This window comes from Ochotona princeps, chromosome 7 (genome assembly GCF_030435755.1).
Source record: "Ochotona princeps isolate mOchPri1 chromosome 7, mOchPri1.hap1, whole genome shotgun sequence".
In the NCBI taxonomy this organism is placed as follows: Eukaryota; Metazoa; Chordata; class Mammalia; order Lagomorpha; family Ochotonidae; genus Ochotona; species Ochotona princeps.
The window spans coordinates 13,086,614-13,109,035 of NC_080838.1; the positions used below are offsets into that span (position 1 = coordinate 13,086,614).

A 22,422-nucleotide genomic window follows, 5' to 3' on the forward strand; every position below is an offset into this window, starting at 1 on the left:
ACTTTTTGAACCAATTTGTAAGCACATTTAAATGATTAAAGTGTGGGGATACTACAAGATGGGAATGTTTTCACAACTCGGAAGCACTTAAGAAAGTTTTGTGCACATAACATAAGCAATCATTTATTTGAATGGATTTTTTTAAACAAATTAAAGCAATGTAATCATGAACACTTCCATTACAAAATAGGGCTGGCAGATTTTGAAATTCACAGTCGCCAGACATGCAAGCTTTATTAGAACCCCAAGGTATTCAGAGATGTGAAGTTAGCTTTATATATTTGATATATTTCCCATAAGCTCATATTGAATGCAAGATCAGCACCAGAAATTCTTACTGTAGGAATAGTACCATAAATGTTAAGAAAGACATTGATGGCATGTCAGAAACTTTTGCTTATAAAATAAAAAAAAAAAAAAAAAGAGGGCCTGGTGCGATGGCTCCTTTGTTTAATCCTCTGCCTGTAAGCACTGGGATCCCATATGGCTCAGCTCCCAAGTTGAGGCCATTTGGGGAGTGAACCAGAGGATGGAAGATCTTTCTGTTTGTTTCTCTCTCTCTGAATCTGTCTTCCCAATAACAACGAATAAAGTAAAAAAAAAAAAAAAGAATTTGTTCATTTTAGATATTCACTGTTTAAACTATACATTTTAGATATTAACTTTGAATGTAGGAGTGTGTATTAGGCAAGTACTGTCAAAATAAAATTAGAGCCAATTTGTAAGTAGAGGTAATATAAGTGATTTTTTTTTTTTAGCTTGTACAGTTTTGAAGATATTTTAAGAAAGGAAAGTAACAGGCTTGACCTGAAACTAATCTTTTCTGAAAACATTCCAAAGTGTTTTTGCTGCACATTTACTGCATTTTTGGAATAAGGAAATTGTTCACCTAGGTCACAATAATGTTTGTGTTATCTAAAAACAGTACAACTGCAGAGAGAACCTTTAAACATTAAGACACCAAAGCCAGTCAATAGTGAGAAAATAGTGAGAAAAAATGCCTAACAGAATTCTTGGGAATTTTTGTCAGATTCTTACCATCAGGCCAACCCCCCACCATTCCAGAGTTTATTTGCCTGCATTGTCTAAACCCACAGCTATCACCCATCTTTCTGCCCCCAACATCGCAGCAGGCTTTCAAGACTGGATTAGGTTTCCCAGAAGTCTGCGACATCAATTAAGGGAAAGGTAGGAAGTTGAGATGGAATCTTTGGAATCTTCTAGCACTGCTGCAAACGGATGTCTGTTATGAAGCAAGTACAGGTCTTTGGGGAAAAAGAGATTTGTTTATTTGAAGACATGGGGTGGGAGGGCAGGTAGGGAGAGCAAGAGCGGGACAGAGAGGATCCACCCTGGCCCACCCGCCAAATGGCTGCGGTCTGTGCTGTGGAGCCTGAGCTCCATCCGGGTCTCCCCGCCGTGCAGGGGCCCCAGCGCCTGGACCATCATCCCCTGCTTTCCCAGGCGCGTTAGCTGGGAGGCGGCTCGGAAGTGGAGGCCTCGGGACTCGAACTGGTGCTAGGTTACAGGATGGCAGTGTCGCAGGCGGCGTATTGTCCGCCCCAAAGGTGACTTTTTTTTTTTTTTTTTTGTAAGGGTCCAAAACTAAGTTCTCTAACAGTGCCATTTCTTCCGTTTTGGGGGTGACGGGGTGAAAAGACGCCATTGGCCCGGGCATCCTGTCCACGGCTGATCAATAGAGACTGTGTGCGCGCCGCCCTGCGCTGTGTCGGTTCCACCAGCCCATGATTAGCTCTAGTTTCCGCTCAAGCCGTGCAAGCCCCCGCTTCTGCGGGAAGGCCAGGAGAGCAGGCCCGGGCGGCCGCGGGCAGGTGCGCCCTCTGCGTGAGGATACACAAAGGGCCGACCTTGCGGCCGCAGTGTCCCTGGCAACTCGACGCACGCAGGGCGCCCTGGGCGGGGCGGCCCGAGGCCCGGGGCCTGCCGGCTGCCGCGGCGCCCGGGAAGCGCCCAGCCGGCTCCGGCGGCCCGCGGCGCCCGCGCTGTAGGGACTTGTAGTCCGCGTGCCTCGAGGGCGCCTCCCCCTGGGTAGGCAGGCCCGGGCGTCTCCGCCCGCCGCGACTCGACTTCCTGCCGCTGCCCAAACTACACCTCCCGCCGTCCTCTCGGCTGTCGGGCCGAAAGCGAAAACAAATTGTGGGCTGGCAGGGTGCTGCCGGGCGCCCCCTCAGGCGCCCTCCAGCGAGGTGGGGGAAGCGAGAGGCCGCGGCTCGCTCGCTCTCTCTTTTTTTTTTTTTTGCCTCAGCTCTCGGCGTGGGGCGCGCGCGGGGGGAGCAGGCAGGCCGCGTCTCACTCGAGGCGGCCCCGCGAGCGCACGGCAGGCGGAGGTTTCCTTGCCTTTCGCCGGCCCGGGACCAGGAAACTCGTGCGGGAGGCGGCTTGGCGGCCCGGTTCCTGATCGGCCGAGCGAGACGGTCCGGGCGTGACTCTCTGCCTTCGGGGGTCTTCTTTCATCCCCTCCTTGGCCCCCACGCCGCCTTCTCCCCACCCCGGGCGCGTGGTCTGTCTTGGGGAGGCGGTCGCGTGCGCACAGCCATGCACTAGGCAGGGCTGCCCCCCTCGCCTCATGCGCCTGGGGACCCCGGAACGCTGCCCCGGGGCCACCGCCTGCCGCCGCTCGCCGAGCAGCCTGAGCCTGAGCTAGGGTCGGAGCCGGAGCCGGAGGCAGGCCGGGGCGTCGAAGCTGCCGGCGGCGCAGCCATGTGGGGCTAGCCCGCGCCGCGCCTGGCCTGCAGCGGAACCGGCAACATGGAGGCGGCCGTCGGCGCCCCGGACGGCGGGGACCAGGGCGGCGCGGGGCCCCGCGAGGACGCGACGCCCATGGACGCCTATCTGCGGAAACTGGGCTTGTATCGCAAACTGGTAGCCAAGGACGGGTCGTGCCTGTTCCGGGCCGTGGCGGAGCAGGTAATGGGCGGGGAGGGGAAGGCGGGTGCGGCCGGCGGGGTTGGCTTGGGGGAAGCCGCGGCTTGTCCTGGCCGCCCACCACCCGGGCTGCGCGTGGCCGACCCGCTGCCGTCACTGCCACCCATTGTAACGCCCGAGCGGGGCGCCGCTTTGGGGGCTGCAAGCCGGCCCTGGAGACCGGAGGGAGGGGGGTGGCCCTGGCGTTATCCGGTGTTGTCCCCCCTGCTGACGAGGTAAAGAGTTGGGGACGACTGGGGAGGGGCGCTGGTGGCTGGCGACGCGGTATTTTCCACTCGGGTTCCCCATTCAGTTTCCTTCGTTGTAAAAACAGCGTTTTCCCCCGGTAAATCGCATGACGGCTAAAGGAGGCGGTGCAACCGATTTGCCTGGTGGAACGTGTTTTTTTTCCTGCTAGCGGACTTTGGAATGTGCGGGCGTCCAGCTTGCCGCCCGCGGCACTTAAGGAAGCCCATCTAAGCATTAGAGAAAGCCAGCCTTTGACAAAAGAGTATTTTGAGTGAACTGGCTTTGGCTACGTTCCACACCTTGTTACGTTCTGCGGGACAGTGTAGTTGTACTGAAAAGATCTTTAAGCATAAATAGGGGCTTTTTCGGGGTTGGTGACAGGAATCAGGAGTGGTGGATTTTCTCTAGGCCCTTCTTGGCCTTTTTTTTTTTTTAATCCGTTGATGGTTAAAAAAAATTCTAGTGCAGATTAGATTTTTGTGATTTTGGGGAGAGACTTTGTTACATTGTTAGGGAACCTCGGAGGTTTACAGCTACCAAAATCCATTCTGTATTTTAAAAAATAGTTGTGGAGCAGTTGGATGAAAAAGTTTCACATGACTGCTCTAGTGTGTTTTCTGCCTTTCAGTTTGCCGTCTTTACCGTAAGTTCTGTGCCTCCCTACTCCCTGGGGGGTGATGCTGTTTCTGTCTTTTTTTTCCTCCCCCTGTCATTGTTCTGTGAGTGGTAAATAGTGTTTAGAATCTGCATTGTGAATAGATGTTTTACAGTATGTGGAGTTCAGTCTGTTCTTTTTTATTTTTGACCAGGAATAGGCCAGCACTTTGTTTTTCCAAAGGCTAACGCGTCTGTAGGATGAAATCTTTTATTTAGAACAAATTGATTTAAATAAAAATCTTGCCGTTATTGAAGCATTTCCTAAATCATTGTCATTGAAGCATTTCTTGCAACTCCCCAAACCAGGCTCTGCCTTTTCCAGTTCATTCGTTTTCTTTCATTTCCAGAAGTTTGGGTGCTCCAGTGTGGTGGGTAAGATCTGTTCACACCCCCCCAGCACAGTCCTTACTGTCAGTAGCTAAACATTCTGCCCCATTTGTTGAGGAATATTCCAGAGCTCCATCTGTTGTGCTTCCTCTGTCTCAGCGTCTTTGAACTCTTGAGCACCTCCAGAAACAGAAAAGGTAGAAGGGAATTCAGCCCATGTTATGTACTGTTAGCAGAAGTTTGGTAAGGGACAAGGTTGGAATGAATAAATGTAAATGTAGCTGGAAGCTTATTTGGGGTTGAATTATCCAAGTCGCTTACATTTGTATTAAAGCAGAATAGTGTGTCTGCTTTCAGTATTGTATGTTACAGACGAAGGGTGAGCATGATCTTGCAGAAGCTGGTTACTGTAGTGTGATTTCTGTTTTAAGTACAAAGGGAGAACTCGTTACACTTAGGACTAGTGCTTGGGCATGGTAAGTAAGTCACTGCCTGCAGTGTTAGCATCCCAAGTTGTAGGCACAGGTTCACTTGCAAGCCAGCTCTCCTGCTAATGGAGCTGGGAAAGCAGTGGAAGATGGACCAAATACTTGGGCTTCTGTGCCCACCTGGGAGACCTGGAATAAGCTTTTGGGTTCAGGCTGGATCAGCTCTAGCCATTGCACCCATTTGAGCCAGTGAATTGAAGATCTCTCTCTCCATCTCCCTCTCTAACTCTGCCTCTTTGGAATAATAATAATAAAAAGCTAATTATACTTAACGGAATTGATCAACATCAGTTACCATATTTTACTGTATTTTTGTTTAGTAAGGATTTCAGTTACACATAATCTACCCTGTTCAGTTAGGGATCCCTGAGGTTTGCAGGTAGCCCAGTTATTCAGTGGACCAGGACCAAGGGTATAGCCATGATGGCTAGAGGCAGTGTATGTAGAAAGAGGGAAGCAACTACCACCTTAGGCTGCCCTTTTAAAGTATGTGCACAGAATTTTTCTTTTATGAATACTTTTCCTGTGAAATCATGAGAAATATTTATAAGGAATCAAGAATAGGTAATCTAAATAGCAGTTTCGGGAGGTGGGAAGGAGTCTTAGGTTAGGAGTAGTTCTTCCCTCCAAATTACCTGGACTAGACAGGCCATTTTTACACTTGTATATTTGGGCCTGCAGAAAGCCTGACCTGAATTTGCTCCATAGCAATGGAGCTAAAAATAGGGCACTCTTAGAGGACTTGGTAAAACAGTGTGTCTCAGCCTTTTCTAGAGTTTATCACTGCCTGTTCTCAAGTAAAGATGGAAAAGCCTGTTATCTCTAGGTTATTTTCATCTTACAATAATTTGCAAAGGCAGGTGTTGGTCAGACCATTTGATTCTAAGAGACCTCAGACTTGCACAATAACTTGCTTTTTAAAAAGTAGTCATCTAACCTTGTTTGTCCTTACCGGTACCTTGCATTTTATGGGAGTTGCTGGGCCTTTTGCTTTAGAGCAATAAGTTCAGATTGATTCCACTTCAGTAGATATGCCTGCGATTGTTTTTGCTAGGAAATACATACTTAAGTATGTCTGCCACCTGTTAGGTAAGTGCCTTTAATGCCAGCTTCATCTTGCTAACAGCAGGAAAGGCCTATCAGATGACAGACACTGTGGTTTACCCATGTTAATACTGCCTTAATTCATAATAGTGGCTAAGATAGCTTTTGTGCATGGAAGTATTGTTAAGCTGGCAAGGGTAACACCCAGCCAAAGCCATTCTCTTATGTTGATTATGTTTTATGTATTGACAGTCTGTTTTGCATTGGAAGGTTAATATGCATAAGGATTTTTTTTTATAGTATTTCAAGACCACAGTGAAAGTACATGTAGTTAACTATAGCCAGCAAGTATACATAAAACTAGCTCATTGCAAACATGTGCAGTAGGGCATGCTACCTGTCCAGTCACTATACAGTTGTTCTGTGGGTATAAATGAGCTTCGCTCTTACCCAGGAGAGGTGCAGATGTGATGGCGTGGGCCCAAACTCTTTGCTCAGAATTCTGAGAAAAACAGAAGAGAGAATGGCTGAAGTGGGAATGTAACTTTTTAAAGAGATTTATTAATGTGACTGGGTGTGAGAAATGGGAGGGTGGTGAGGGGGGAAAGAGAGGAAGGACAGGAGAGAAGAGATAGGGATGTTTACTCTTCATATAGCCACAAGGATTGGGGCTGGTCCTGGGTGAAGCCAGGAGCCCAGAACTCCATCTGGTCTCGTTTGTGGGTGGCAGAGGCATTAAGTGCTGAGGACCATCTTTGTCACTTTCCCTTGGTCTGCTAGCAGGGATAGTTGCAGGCAGCTGCCTCAGGGCCAGCTCCTGTCCGGGGAACTCTTAACCTATATGGAAGAGGCAGCACTGTGGTGGAGCTGGTTAAGCCACCACCTACAGTTTCAGCATTCCATATGGATGCCAGTTCACCTGTAGGCTGCTCCACTCAGCCTGCTGATATGCTTGGCGAAGGCAGTGCACCCATGCGGGAAACTCAAAAGCTCTGGGCTCGTAGCTTGTACCCGGCACAGTCCTGGCTGTTGTGGACGTTTGAGGGAGTGAACCAAACAATGGAAGATCTCTCTGTGTGTGTCTTCTCTGCAGCTCTGCCTTTGAAATAAAGACATTTTTAAAAAGTTACGTGAAGCTACTTTACATAATTCTCAATAGGCTTTGGCTGGAGTTTTTTTTTTTTTTTTTAAGATTTATTTTTTGTTTGAAAGGCAGAGTTACAGAGAGGGAAGACGGATCTTCCATTCACTGGTGCGCTCCCCAAATGGTTGCAGCAATTTGAGATGTGCCAATCAGAAGCCAGGAGCTTTTTCAGGTCTCCCATCTGGGAACAGATGCCTAAGGACTTGAGCCGTCCTCTGCTGCTTTCCAGGCCAGAGCAGGGAGCTGGATGGGAAGCAGAACAGTCAGGTTAGAGGCTGGTGTTCCTGGTGTGCAGTGCTTCAGGCAGAGGCTTAGCGTGCTACCCCATGGCTGTGATGCCTGTTTTTATTTGCTTAAGCCTTGACCTTTAGGGTACCAGGAATATTTCTGTTTGAGATATCTATTTATAGATTTTTAAAAATTATTATTTCTTTTGGAGGTGGAGGGGGAGATGTGAGCGAATATGAATGAGTATCTTGACAGCTCCTGTCTTGGTTCATTCTCCGCTGGTCTTCAGTCCAGGTCTCCTACATGGTTGGCAGGAACTAAGCTCCTTGGAGCATCACCTTTTAGGGCTGTGCTCCTTTGATGTTGGTGTCAACAAGGTGCAGGTGGCACTGTTACTGAACCCAGGCACTTCAGTCCCCATGAGGTGTTGGACAGTCTTAAGCGCTAGGCTGAAGAATTTTAATCTTTTTAGGAATGGTAAAATACTAGGGATAGCCAGAGGGTTCCTAAGTGTGTAATGAAGTCCAGAACTTTGGAAATTTTTAGTAAGAAACAGGATGCTACTAAGTTATCTTCTTGTTGAACTGATTGTTAATCAGAAGACTACAGAGGCTGTTCAGAATGAGGGTGTGGATCCTATTTGGCAAGTTGGTGCTTTTGATTTTAGCTCTAGGGACAAATCACAGACCTCATTGGATGATGGCACTTACTTATCCTACTGGTTGTTCACCTGTTTGAGTCTTAAAGCTTGAATAAGTTAAGGATTTAGGAATGCCTTAATTTTTCTGAGACCATAGTGGACTGTAGATTTCTATATAAGACCACTAAGTATATTCAAAATGAGTAGGGACGAAATTAAAACTTGTGCTAGACTTAATGTCTCAAAATTTACTCTTTATTGTGAACATATTTATTTGTGATTTCCCAATGCAAAATTGCCACTCACCATTGTGTGGCAGTGTTTCTCCTAGTTCCACTTTTCTATGAAGAGTGAGTATTTTAGACAGTTCACCAGGAGGGATTTTAGTGACCCAAAGGAAATGTGTTAATAAGGCTTCAAATACTTCAATAGAGTTTCTTCTGGTTTAAGTATTATTATGTGAGTACTTAACACATTCATGGAAATTGGGATTTAAAGATAACCTTGTATCTTGTTACAAAATCTTTTGAAATCCACCTACAGTTTTTTAAGATTCCTCATAGTTTTTATATATAAGTTGTGTCATCCCTGTGTTTGGAGGATGGTCTGAGAATGCATAATGACCTCAGTTACTGAAAGATAAATGGTGGGAGACAGGTTAATTGTGTATCTTTTTCTTTTTTTAGGTGTTGCACTCTCAGTCTCGCCATGTTGAAGTTAGAATGGCCTGTATTCATTATCTTCGAGAGAACAGAGATAAATTTGAAGCGGTAATTTGTAATTTTAAACATGTGACTTTGTCTGGATGTTGCATTTATATCTTACCCTTTTGAAATGTTCGTTGAAAGTTTCAAAGGCTGGATCTTGATGCAGATTATGAAAATAACCCTTATAAAAACATCTTTATTGGACTTTAACCCAGTTGTGATATTGTCTGGGATATTTTGTGTAAACTCATTTATTCATACATTTAAAAAGCTTCTGTAATAGCTAAAATAATGAGCCCTAGGGGAATGGAAGGGTAACCTGAACAGGGTTCTTGCTCTCAAAGAGGGAGCTCTGTCAGATATGGTCAGGGAATTGGGAGTTGTGATTACAAGCAGTTTATGTGAGTTACAAAGACCTGAAGAATTTAAAAAATGTCAGGATTGGGGCCTGTGCAGTGGCACCTGAAGCTAATCCTCCATCCTGTAGTGGGGGCATTCCACATGGCTGCCACTTCCTGTACTGGTTGCATCACTTCTGAGAGAACTCTGCTTACGGCCTGGGAAAGCAATGGAAGATGGGCTAGGTCCTTGGACCCTGCACCTGCATGGGAGACCAGGAGAAGCTCTTGGCTCTTAGCTTCAGATCAGCTTAGCTCAGACCTTTGTGGCCATTGCAGAAGTGAACTGGGGAATGGAAATTCTATCTCTGTAAAAATCTTCCTTTCAAATAAAAATTAATAAATCTTTAAAAAGACGAAGTATAAAAACCATCCTGTGCTCAAGTAACACTGAACTCTTAATTTTATCATAATTAATTAATTTCTAACGTTCAGTGATTTCGTGTGTCAGACCACCATAATTATATATAAATGGTGACCAATAGTTAATGAAATGTAGACTTGCTTAGTGTAACTTTCTTGGTGGTATGTTTGGGAAAAATTGCAGTGAGCTGTTTTCCCATTCAGAGCCATGTGGATATTTATTAGTTACTGATTTTTATGACTTAAAATTATAAAGTTTTACAAAAGTTTGCCATTGATTAGTAACAAACATTGAGACTTTGTGTAAAACTACTAAATTCTCAGGCTGAACAAGTAGAGAGTTCTTAGTATTTTTTTGGTTTCCTTTTCCCTGTGTTTAAATAAAATTTGTGATAATTTTCTGGGTGCTGTGATTTAGGATGGACAGTAATATACTAAGAAAGAGAATTATTTATTTGATTAGAAAGTTTAAACTGTTTTAAAAAACTGGTAGTGTGGTGTACTAGGGTGTGGTACAGAAGGGGAGAGAGAATTGAGTTGATTTTTACATATTTGAAGAAATTGTAAGTGAATTATTGGTCAAGAGGGTATGGCTATTAGTAAGAACGGGTATTGGGACCCAGTGAGATAGCGTAGCGGCTAAAATCCTCAACCTTGAATTCTGGGATCCCATATGGGTGTCATTTCTAATCCTGGCAGCCCTGCTTTCTGTCTAGCTCCCTGCTTGTGGCCTGGGAAAGCAGTTGAGGACGGCCCAGAGCCTTGGGACCCTGCACCTGCATGGGAAACCTGGAGGAAACTCCAGGCTCCTTACTTCGGTCTCTGGCTGTTGTAGTCAACTTGAGGAGTGAATCATCAGATGGAAGATCTTCCTCTCTGTACCTTTTCCTCTCTGTATATCTGCCTTTCCAATAAAAACAAATCTTAAAATAATAATAATTAGTACCATTGGTTGAGCACTTATGTGTCATTGTTTTAAGTACTTTGTGTATTTTTACTTAGTCCGTATAATCGGTAATCTTTTTGTAGGATTTTTTTATTTTATTCTTGAAAGACATTTACAGAGAGAGGGAGGGACAGAGATGTCTTCTGTTGGTTCACTCCCCAAGGTCCCAGTGACTGGAGCTGAGCCAGTCTGAAGGCAGGAATCTGGAGCTTCTTTTCTGGTTTCCCAGGGAAAAGGGGAGACCAAGACAATTGGAGGGGCCCAAGGAGTTGAGACATCTGCTGCTGCTTTTCCAGGCCATGAGCAGGGAGTGGATGGGAAGTGGAGCAGCTGGGACACGAACCCACACCCATGTGGGATGACAACACTGGGAACCAAACCTGCTATTTTCCCAGGCCATCAGGAGATCACTGGACCAGAAGTGGAGGGGTTAGAACGAGAACTGTTGCCCATATGGGATGCCTGGGTTGCTGGTGGCTGGTTTGCTTGTTTATGCTACAGTGCCAGTACTCTAAGAAACTGTTGACATTTGCAGTCTATAAAGTTGACAACATTCATCAATCCATGAGTATTTAAAAGATAATTATGGATTGGGGAGTATACTTAATGTTTTTTTTTTAAGTTTACATGGTTTCAAAATTAACTATTGCTGTATAAAATTGAATTTGGTAGGTATGTTGAATGTTAGAACTTTTCTCAAATTAGTATAGTTTTTGTGAGAATAACATTAACATGGTTGGGTTATCATATAAGGGATTTTCAGAAAGTTCATAGAAAATGTGCATTATGGGAAACTGCATGAATTTTCTTATACCAAATTAAACTTATCTTTAATTCAGTGTTCTAAGAGCTTTTTAGAGGTGCCTGCAATACAGTTTGAATAAACTTACATTAAAACAAAATGAAGCAAGCTCTATTAGAACAATCTTCTTGATACTTCTGGATGCCTTTAGCATTATACTCATTTCTTTTTAATGTAATTGAATACTCATTTTTTTCATAAAGTTTTATTTTTGTTTGAGAAGGCAGATTTTACAGAGAGAGAAGGAGAGCTAGAGAAAGTCTTCTATCTGCTAGTTCACTTCCCAAATGGCTGCATTGGCTAGAGCTGAATTGGTTGAAAGCCAGGAGCTTCTTTGGAGTCTCCCACGTAGGTTCAGATTCCCAAGGACTTGGGGGGCATCCTCCGTAGCTTTCCCAGGCTATAGGCAAGAAGCTGGATGGGAAGTGAAGCAGCCGGGACATGAACCCAAGCCCATGTAGGATGTCGGTGTTGCAGGGCGGAGGATAGCTTCTTACACCAGTGCTCTGGTTCTCATCTACATTATTTTTTTTTAGATTTATTTATTTTTATTACAAAGTCAGATGTACAGAGAGGAGGAGAGACAGAGACGAAGATTTTTTTATCCAATGATTCACTCCCCAAGCAGCAGCAACGGCTGGAGCTGAGCCAGTCTGAAGCCAGGAGCCGAGAGCCTCTTCCAGGTCTCCCATGTAGGTGCATGATCCCAAGGCTTTGGGCCGTCCTTGACTGCTTTCCCAGGCCACAAGCAGGGAGCTGGATGGGAAGTGGAGCTGCCGGGATTAGAACCGGCGCCGGTACGGGATCCCAGTGCATTCAAGGCAAGGACTTTAGCCGCCAGGCCACGGCGCCGGGCCCTCATCTACGTTATTAAGCTATACGTTTTTTTTTTTTTTTAAAGATTTTATTGTTATTGGAAAGCCGGATATACAGAGAGGAGGAGAGACAGAGAGGAAGATCTTCCATCCGATGTTTCACTCCCCAAGTGAGCTGCAACGGGCTGGTGCGCGCCGATCCAAAGCCGGGACCAGGAACCTCTTCCAGGTCTCCCACGTGGGTGCAGGGTCCCAAAGCTTTGGGCTGTCCTCAACTGCTTTCCCAGGCCACAAGCAGGGAGCTGGATGGGAAGTGGAGCTGCCAGGATTAGAACCGGCGCCCATATGGGATCCCGGGGCGTGTTCAAGGCGAAGACTTTAGCCGCTAAGCCATGCCGCCGGGCCCTAAGCTATACGTTTTTAAAACCCGGTATACCTCGGATATAAGAAGGAAACAATAGGGAAATGGTGGTCTTACCCACTTTCCCATACCCTTGTACCTTTTTACCCTAATTAACAATGTAAAGATTGCCAAAATATAATAAAAAAAAAAACCCTGTATATGTCTGTTCTGTACACTGACTACTGCCAGTTTTTCATCATATAGTTTTTTAGTTCAGATTATCTCCTGTGGTGACCTTATCTGGTCTGGAGAGGCTCTATAAACAGGGTCTTTTCCCGCTATAAGCGGGTTCTTTTCCAGCTCGGCTCCTCACCAGGTTCCTCACCAGTTTGAGCCACTCTAGCCAGGTCAGGCCATCCGGTCTTCATGAAATAGTGTTTTTACTACTTTCTCCCACCACATTGATCCTGACTGCAGTACCTCATCTCTCTGCTCATCTATGTTCTCATTTGTATTTACTGTAAAAACTCAGTAATTTAAAGTTAACATTGTTTACATTGTGAAGTGGGTAACTATTGGTAACTAATATTTAGTAGATGACATTTGTAATAGACTTTTTTTTTCCTTTTCAGTTTATAGCGGGATCGTTTGAAGAGTATTTAAAACGTTTGGAAAATCCACAGGTACATAGTAATCCATTTCTATTTTTGTATATCCAGTTAATGTGTTTAAAATTAATTGTGTGAAAGAAATAATATTGATGCATTGCATAGAAGAACTACAGTGATAGTATATATTATTTCCCATAAATGTCCCAAGCATGAATATACTTTTATATTGTGTATAAAAGCACAATTAACAGATAAGTATATTTTGCTGCAGAAACCTGTGAAATTTATAATATATATTTTTCATACCATGTTTGTCCCATTAGTTTTTGAAGATGCTTCACACATTTAATGCAATTTTCAATGGGGAAACAATTGGAGCTGCTTATGAGCAGAAGCTGTTTATTGCCTGATCCAGAACAGATGTGTGGTCTTTATGTAAATCATAATGGCATGTGAATGTTGTGCGAAAGGTCTGACGTAACACTGGTGGTGATTTTCAGGAGTTCTGTGGAGGCACTTACTTGGTGGACAGAGTAGGGTTTGATTTCTTGCTACTTCTTTGTGGGAGTTTCTATTCCACTGGATTTGTTTGTACAAGAGGACTATTGAGAAAGGTTAGTACTTTGCACCAATTTGTGCTGTCATTCCTTTTAAGTTATTTTAGAATTATAAGATTTTTCCTTTTTTTGTTTTCATGCCTGAAAGAGTTAAGTAGGTAGTAAAGTGGCTGTAGGGAGAAGAGTGTTTGATCCGTGACTTCCCAGTGCTGTTTTGAGTGCTTACTATAGGTCATGAGTTGCTAGTCTCCTTGTGCTTGCAGAGATAGGAGGTAAAAGCCCCTCTAATAGAGAAGAAAATCAGATACTTGCACACATTTTTTAAAAATAATCTTACTTAGTTGATTAGGGTACAGAGTCAAGGGCTACAGGAAAGTGAGTAAGACCATTGTTTCCATACTCATATCATCATTTTTTCCCCTGTATCTGGGATCAGTGGAGAAACAAAGGGAAAAGCCCCAGCCAGCCTCCCACCCATCAAACATCCCCGATGTGAGGTGTGCTCACCATTCCAGGCATGATGAAATCTCTTCAGAATCCACTGGCTGACATAGCATAGTCTCTTCCTGGTTGGGGTTCTGAGATCAGCAGTTCAGTTGGAGGGATCACCAAAGAAACTTTTTCTGAGGTGATCCCACACCTGATTCTTGTGTGTGTTTGCCAGTACAGGGTCCGGCACAGTCCATCGCCCCAGTCAGCTTATGCACATGCTGGTCATTGCAATTGCTGGGTCAGTTCTGTTTCCAGCCCTGTCTTCCACATGAACTGATGGGTGTTGTAGTCCAGCCTGATCCTGCCCACTTCATGCTCAGCCCTCACACAAACCAGTGGGAGCTGCAGCCTAGTTGGAGTGACACCTCCCCGCCATAACCCCTACCAGGCCTGCTCCCTATCCTGGTTCCCATGCATGACAGTATGTACCTCAGGCTTGTTCAGTCTCTCCCACATCCCATTAGGCTCTCGTACGTGTCAATGAGCATTGAAGCCTAGCTCAACCCAGCCTGCCCTACTATCCAGCCCACACACATGCAGGTGGGTGCTGCTCTGTCTAGCCCAGTCATGGTTTTCAAACCCAAGAGGGAGGTGCCCACTATTGCTCTACTAGGCCACTCCTACTCTTGGATTATGCACTCTCCAGGTGGTTCTGGTATTTAACTTGACAGAATTAGCTCCCAGGGCCAGCCTCTGCCAGCTGATGCTGTGGTAAAGGCCAGCCATCCCTCACTCACTCTAATTTTTTCTTGTACCAGTTGGAACAGTCAGCCCAATGTGGCCCTTCCCTGATCTGAAGCCCACAGGTGTTGTAGCCCTGCCTGGTCTGTTCTGCCCCCATCCCAGCCCATGCTCTCCAGTGGGAGTGGTTGCCCAGTAGGGGAGCCCACCTTTCCCCTGTTGGCTTTGCCCCCTTCCTCCCTGGTTCTCCTGTGTGCTGGGTCTTGTGTGGGTGCTGCAGCCACATCTGGTATGGTTCAACCTACCTTGGCATTCTGTAATGTGCACTGGTTTGTGTTGCGACCGAACCCGGCCCGACCCACGCTATGCTGGTGCTCGGATTCACCAGTGGGTGATGTGAACTGGTTCAACCTGGTCTGTCCCCCACCTATGCCAAATGTATGCCAGTGGATATCTTCCTCTGGCCTGATCTGGGTTGTCTGCTGATGTGGTTTTGGCGCTCATCTGTAGGGACTGTGTCCCGACAGAGGAGTTGGCCCAAATAGATCTTATGGACGCTCCCCTGCAAACCACCAGGTCTCAGTCCCCACACTTTCCTGAAAGTTTCATGACCCTGTTACTGGGAATCACCCAGAATTCGTCTCTCACCTACCCTAGAACTGGCTTTATTCATGGGTGTCCCTAGGCAGCAATTACATACCATAAGAACCCCAGAGTTCGCTGCCTGGCAGCCATCAAACAGAGCCTGGCACCACTTGGTGAGCTGGCCTCCCATAATCAAGGATTCGCTTACTGCCTTTCGGCAGTGGCTTTGGCCTGAGTCCCCAGCATTGTGTTCAGTCTGGCAGGGGCACCCCCCACAGCCGCCACACTGCAGGAAGCTATTTTTTGCCCCAACCCCAAGGCCCGAACCACACACAATTTTCCTTAAAGGTTTATTTTTCTTGGAAAGTCAGATCTACAGAGAGAAGGAGACAGGGAGAAAGATCTTCCATTCACTGGGTCACTCCCCAGGTGGCTAACAACGGCCAGAGCTCAGCTGATCCAAAGTTAGGAGGCAGGAGCTTCTTCTGGGTCTCTGCTACACGGGTGCAGGGTCCCAAGGCTTTGGACCCTCTCTGTTTTCTCAGGCCACAAGCAAGGAGCTCGATTGGAAGTGGAGCAACCTGGGCATGAATCATTGCCCGTATTTGATGCTGGCGTGTTCAAGGCGAGAACTTAAGCCACTAGGCTACCACATTTTTTAGTGCACATTTTTTGCACACATTTTTAGTAAAGTACTTATATTACAGGAAATAGGAGAATGATGACATAGACATTTACGAGTTTTATTTTAGCTGATCAGAAAGGCTTGAGAAGCACTTTATGTATTTGAAATCTGAAAAGATTTTAAATAAGTTGTGCCTGGGATGGGCTGTACTCCACGTAGTGAAAACTGAGCAATCAAATGCAGAAAACAGTGTGGAGAAGTGTTTTTAAATAAGTCAGAGGGCAGGTGGCAGCCAGGTGCTGGAATGGTTCTAAAAGCTAGTCTTAGTACATTTTAGGTCGGGTTTCTCGAAGTATAGTTTATAGCTTCTCTCTTTATAATCACTGGTACACTTGTAGAAAACAGATTGATGTATCACATATTCGGAACGTGATTCAGAGTCTGTGCCTGGTTCTGGTCATCTGCCATTGGGAGCCCTTTAAGGTTCTTGATGTAGGAAATGAGAATATCATGAAGTAACAGTTGAATTATAACTCAGCTTCCAGTACATTCTCTGTCTTCTGTCCTTTCTTTATTTTCTCTTTAGCTCTTTCTACCATTTAACATGCTATATATTTTTGTTTGTTGTCTTTGTACTACAGTTAAGTGCCATGACCATAGAGTTCTGTATGTTTTGTTCATGCTGTGTCTGCGTCATGGCCAAGAATAGCGCTGGACTTTTTTTTGTTGAATGACTGGATGAAAGAATATTGTGTAGAAATAGTTTTGAGGCAGGTGAAACCAAAGGCAGAAAAATCCATTTTTAAATGGTTTTAAATTGTTTAATATAAAGAAAAATAGACACATTAAGTCAGAAAGGGGATATAGTATTGCTCTTTGGGCAAAACAAACCAATCTTTTTTTTTTTTTAAAGATTTGTTTATTTTATGACAAAGTTAGATATACAGAGAGGAGGAGAGACAGAGGAAGAGCTTACATCCGATGATTCACTCCCCAAGTGAGCCACAATGGCCAGTGCTGCGCCCATCTGAAGCCGGGAACCAGGAACCTCTTCCGGGTCTCCCACACGGGTGCAGTGTCCCAATGCATTGGGCCGTCCTCGACTGCTTTCCCAGGCCACAAGCAGGGAGCTGGGCAGGAAGTGGAGCTGCCGGGACCAGAACCGGCGCCCATATGGGATCCTGGCATGTTCAAGGCGAGGACTTCAGCTGCTAGGCCACAGCGCCAGGCCCAGTCCCAAATTTTAAATGCTTAAAGAAATTTGACAAATACATGTAGTTGGGTAATTACCATCATAAACACCAATAGCAGGGCATTTTTTTTTTTAAAGATTTGTTTATTTTATTACAAAGTCAGATATACAGAGAGGAGAGACAGGGAGGAAGATCTTCCATCCGATGTTTCACTCCCCAAGTGAGCTGCAACGGGCCGGTGTGCGCCAATCCAAAGCCGGGAACCTGGAACCTCTTCCGGGTCTCCCACGTGGGTGCAGGGTCCCAAAGCCTTGGGCCGTCCTCGACTGCTTTCCCCGGCTACAAGCAGGGAGCTGGATGGGAAGTGGAGCTGCCAGGATTAGAACCGGCGCCCATATGGGATCCCGGGGCGTGTTCAAGGCGAGGACTTTAGCCGCTAAGCCATGCCGCCGGGCCCATTATAGCAGGGCATTTTTACCATTCTAAAAAGTTCTTACATCTCTTTGTACTTGAACAACACCCTTTCTACCTCCCAGACAATCATTGATCTTTCTAGAAGCATATATGGAATGATGCAATTCATAGTCTTACTGTGGTTGGTCTCTTTAACTTAGTGTAGTAGAAGCATTTAACAAATCCTGCATGCTGTTGTGAGTGGCTATTTCTGTTTGTTGTAGAGGGGTAGCCTTCTGCATGAATGTACTCTAGTCCATTTCCCAGTTGGCTAATTTCTGCACTGTGAGTCCAGTTTTGGGCTGTTAGATTCTGAAGTGCAATGAATGTTTGCTTTAAGTGTTTGTGTAGACGTGTGTAATAATGCTGAGCATCTTCTCATGTGTTTGACATTCAAATATCGTACTGGTAAAATGTATGTGTGCAGATTTTGCCCATTTCTATTTTTAAGATTTATTCACTTTTATTGAAAGAGAGATTTACAGAGAAGAGAATTGGGAAAGATCTTCCATCTGTTGGTTCACTCCCCAAACGGTTGCAGTGGCTGGAGCTGAGCCATTCTGAAGCCAGAAGCCAGGAACTTCTTTCAGGTCTCCCCTGTGGGTGTAGGGTCCCAAGGTTTTGATCTATTCTCTACTGTTTTTCTAGGCCACAGGCAGGGATGGAGCTGGGACACAAACTGGTACCCATATGGGATCCTGGTGCTAGTTGAGCCTTCATGCTGGGCCCCTAATTGCTTTTTTTTTTAATTGTTTATTTATTTTACTTGAAAATCAGAGAGAGAGAGAGAGAGACGTAGAGAGATTTTCCGTCTGCTTGATCACTACCCAAATGGTCACAGTTGTCAGAGCTGGTTTGGTCCAAAGATGGGATTCAGGAGCTTCTTCGGGGTCTCTCACCTGTGTACAGGGTCCCAAGGCTTTTGACCATCCCCTACTGCTTTTTCAGGCATAGATACAGAGCTGTATCAGAAGTTGAGCAGCCAGAATCCAAGGTGGTTTCCATATGGGCTGCTGGCACTGCAGGCAGAGGATTAACTTACTAAGCCACTCTGCCAGCCCCTTTTTTATTGCTTTTGGTCTTACTGAATTAGAGCATTTTATGCTGGATTTAAGTCCTGTGTTGGGAGATATGTTTTGCAAATACTTGCTTCCAGTTGTACTATAGCATTTGATTTTCTTATGTGTTAAGACTAATTTTTCATTTTCTTAAGTGTCTTACACTAAAGTTTAATTTTGCTAACTATGTAGACATTTTTAATATATATTTTTATGTAAATTCAGTTAAAACGTTTTGTAGGAATTCTGTCTCGAGCACAAGAGAGTTGCTCATGAAGCATCATAAGAAGGACCAAGTGAAAGTTTGGTGTTAAGATGGAACATGATGCTAGGGAAGCATTGCTGTAATCTTAAATTGAATTCTTTAAATTTGAAACTGACCCTGAAGGCTGGTGTTCAAGCACTGGTAGAGGTTAAGCCCTGTTTGGGATGCTAGCATCCCATGTGAATCTGTTGGTTTGAGTCCTGGCCGCTTCCTATCTGCCTTCCTCTTATTGTGACTGGGAAGGCAGCGAAGATGGGACAAGTGCTTAGGCACTGGTACCTGTGTTTCTGATTCCTTCTTTCGTTTGCTGTAGCAACCATTTGGGTCGTTAGTGGATGGGGGAGATCTGTCTGTCCTCTCTGTCTGCTGCTTTCAAAAAACAAATGCTAAAAATAGAAAACAAAGCTAACCCCTGAAAGGGAAGTACTTATGGTAGCTGTTGTCTACATGTCCACGGCAGAATTTATTCCGAGGGTTATTTATAACAAACTGTACGTCATTCTCATGAGAAGTAACATTTGGTTAACATTAATAAAACTGTCCAACTTTTAAAGTGATGTAATATTTTACATTTTGCATAAATTAGAAATGTAGTTTGTGATCTAGAGTGTCATCATTGGAACATTTCCTCTATTGCAAGAGGCTGTTGCTCGAAGCAGTTAGTGAGAACCAGCAGTGATTACCTAAAGGTCTGTTCTAAGACATCGATATTAGTATATGGAACCTATTTCATTTTGAAAATCCGTACTAACTTTTCTATTACAATGAAGTCAGGACCCATGTTGTGGTGTAGCACATTACGCTTCCCCCTTCAATGCTGGAATCTTAAAAGTGCTCCAGTTTTTGTCAAACGTAAGTCTCCAGAGGAAACATTATCCTTAGTGAGAGATCAAAATATCATCTAAAGTCTTTTTCTTAAAAAAAAAAGTTTATTTTCATTTTGTTTGAAAGGCAGGTAGGGAGAGGAAGGCGATGGTTAGGGGAGAGACGGAGCGATCTCCCTCATTTGACTTCCAGATGCCTGCCATAGCCAGGGCTGGATTAGGCTGAGGGCTGAGGTTCCCAAGTAGGGGACGAGGCCTCAAGCCATCATCTGCTGCCTCCTAGGCTGCACACTGACGGGGTCCTCGCTGGCAGGAAACCAGTCAGGACTCAGAAGCTGGGCCTGGACACTGAACCCAGGCAAGCTGACGCAGGACGTGGGCAACTTAACCACAAGGTTAAATACTTTGCGCCATTACCAGTTGCTGTTAGTGATTCTTAGTATTATCTGTACTAATTTCATAAATGGCGTAGAATACATTGTTATGGTAGAAGATTTTAAAATGTGGATGTTCACAGAGAGAAGGATACACATCTTGTTTTAGCCTTAAATTCCCTTTGGTTAATGTGAATTTATGGTGAGTTTCTGGGTTTTCTCTTTTGTACACACATATATGTACAAATAATTAGCCTTTTTTTTTGCAAGTTTAATTTTGCCATGGTTTAACTTTTTTTTTTCTACTTGCTATGCATTTGTAATCTTCCCAAGTAATTGGATTTGCTCTGTATTATGGCTAAACCGTATTAGAAATCTTAGGATCTCTCTTTGTCCCTCTGTCAGCCATAACAAGTATTCCTTTAGGATAGATTTATTGAAGTTGAATTACTTGGTCAAACAGGATATGGGCATTTTACATGCTGATTCTACCTGGTTATTTTTGCCTGCTAGGAAGGCTGGAAGTGATTTCTTCTGAGTGTAGGCTTTCCATTATTTTGAAATGGATGCTGGGACACTGCTGTCTCTGTGATCCACCCCAAAGCTAATAGCTGTTTTAGAATTTTCTGCTTCTACTCAGTATTTGATTTGCGGGGCGAGTTGGGGGAGGAGGATTGCTGATCTCATGTGTTAAGCTCTGTCCTGGGTGCTAAATTGGAGGATACCCCCATCTTCAACAAATTCTCAACTTAGATTTGTAACTCCATGGGCTTGTCAAACCCGTAGAAGCTGTCATTGCACAATATTGTTACTAAGAATTTTTAAAACATTCGCACTATACATATTACCTGTTTTATGTAAAAGCTTTTATAATCACAATTGAATAATTTTTTAAGTTCTTTAGGTATAGATATTATGTAGAGTGTATTGCAGAAAGTGAGACACTTATGTACCAATTTTTTTTCTTCAATATAGGAGTGGGTCGGAGAAGTGGAAATCAGTGCCCTTTCTCTTATGTACAGGTAAACACTATAACGAAACAGTAGGAGAGTATCGGGGAAATTGGTCTATTTCTTTATGCTAAACATGTTAAAATAGTAGAGTTATTCTATATTTTAGATATGAAGCATATTTGCTAAGATTTTGTTTTTTAAATTGCATGCTATATTTTACATTGAGATATGTCAACATTTAGAAATTGTAATTCTCAAAATGTTTTTGGAAAAGAGCACAGAGATTTTTTTAGGCTTTGCCCTATAGATCACTTATTAAAACTAAAGAAATGAAATTCTGGGCTAATACCACCGAATGATCTGTTAAACAGAACTAATGCACCATATTGCTCAGTTTACTACCACTGCCTAGTGGGGGAGAAGGTGATTCTTAGTTTTTTCTTTTCAAAATTTCATTTAAATTATATTCACAATTTATGATTTTTTTTTTAAGATTTATTTTCATTACAAAGTTAGATATACAGAGAGGAGGAGAGACAGAGAGGAAGATCTTCCATCCGATGATTCACTCCCCAAGTGAGCCGCAACGGCCAGTTCTGGGCCAGTCCGAAGCCGGGAACCAGGAACCTCTTCCGGGTCTCCCACACGGGTGCAGTGTCCCAATGCATTGGGCCGTCCTCAACTGCTTTCCCAGGCCACAAGCAGGGAGCTGGATGGGAAGTGGAGCTGCCGGGATTAGAACCGGCGCCCATATGGGATCCCGGTGCATTCAAGGCGAGGTCTTTAGCCGCTAGGCCACGCTGCCAGGCCCCACAATTTATGATTTTAAAGTCCTCTTTAGAGTTGTTTTTGGAGCTTTATGTGTCCTGATATAAAGCTTTTCATTTTAGAAGACAGCTTTCTATACGTAGTCTACAACTCTTTTTATTTCTTGTTCTATTTGGTTTCGTGCTCTGTCCCTAGTGCTTAGAGCACTACTTGGCACATATTAATGAGACACTAATCAGTGAGTGAAAGATTACATTTGAATCATGGAGAGTATTCTACTAAAAGTAATTTCTAAATGTTATTTTCAGGAAAGATTTTATAATTTATCGGGAACCAAATGTTTCTCCGGCACAAGTAACTGAAAATAATTTCCCTGAAAAGGTAAGATTTTTTTCCCAGTTGCTTGTAAAGGTGTTATATTCTGACTGTATAAACTGTTATTTCAAATTAGTTTTAGAAATATTTCTGTATGACTATTGTGGTACTCTGAGTTTCTGAAGTTTTAGAAATCATCATGACATTATTTTGTGTTTCCCCCATTACTCTTGAACCCTTTTAAAACTTTTTAGTAGATACTGAAAACGGTTGTGAGATGGTAGTAGATGTGAAGAGTTAGACTTATTAGCTCTCTGTATCGGTATTAATATTAAATAGTAAAATTACCTGTGAAAATAAATTCTACGACTCAAAAATACTTTTGGTAATCCTGCATTTCCCATTGTGAAAGATAATTTACTGACAAGGTTGTTACTTCAGAATCTGATCACAGAACAGGTATTATTTAAATGTGTGCACCAGGAATGGAGGTGCAGGGATCTTCCATCTATTGGCTCACTCTCCAAATGTCTACAACAGCCAGGGCTGGACCAGGCTTAGCCCAGGGCCTGTGACTCCACCCTGGCAGGGG

The 22,422-nt window shown here is 44.2% G+C and overlaps 1 protein-coding gene across 3 annotated transcripts in view; it reads left to right on the forward strand.

Moving 5' to 3' along the window:
* The first annotated feature begins 1,407 nt into the window (after positions 1–1,407).
* OTUD4 (OTU deubiquitinase 4) overlaps positions 1,408–22,422 on the forward strand; it is a 47,170-nt gene continuing 26,155 nt past the window's right edge. Inside the window, exons 1-5 of one of the 3 annotated variants that reach the window (XM_058666802.1) lie at positions 1,408–1,568; positions 8,389–8,472; positions 12,709–12,759; positions 20,770–20,816; positions 21,824–21,896. In XM_058666802.1, the coding sequence (XP_058522785.1) occupies positions 8,425–8,472; positions 12,709–12,759; positions 20,770–20,816; positions 21,824–21,896 (219 nt within the window). In that variant the 5' untranslated portion in view covers positions 1,408–1,568; positions 8,389–8,424. Of the gene's footprint in view, positions 1,569–2,480; positions 2,929–2,949; positions 3,162–8,388; positions 8,473–12,708; positions 12,760–20,769; positions 20,817–21,823; positions 21,897–22,422 lie in introns of those variants that run through there. The other 2 variants (XM_004588135.4, XM_058666801.1) reach the window with 2 other exon arrangements.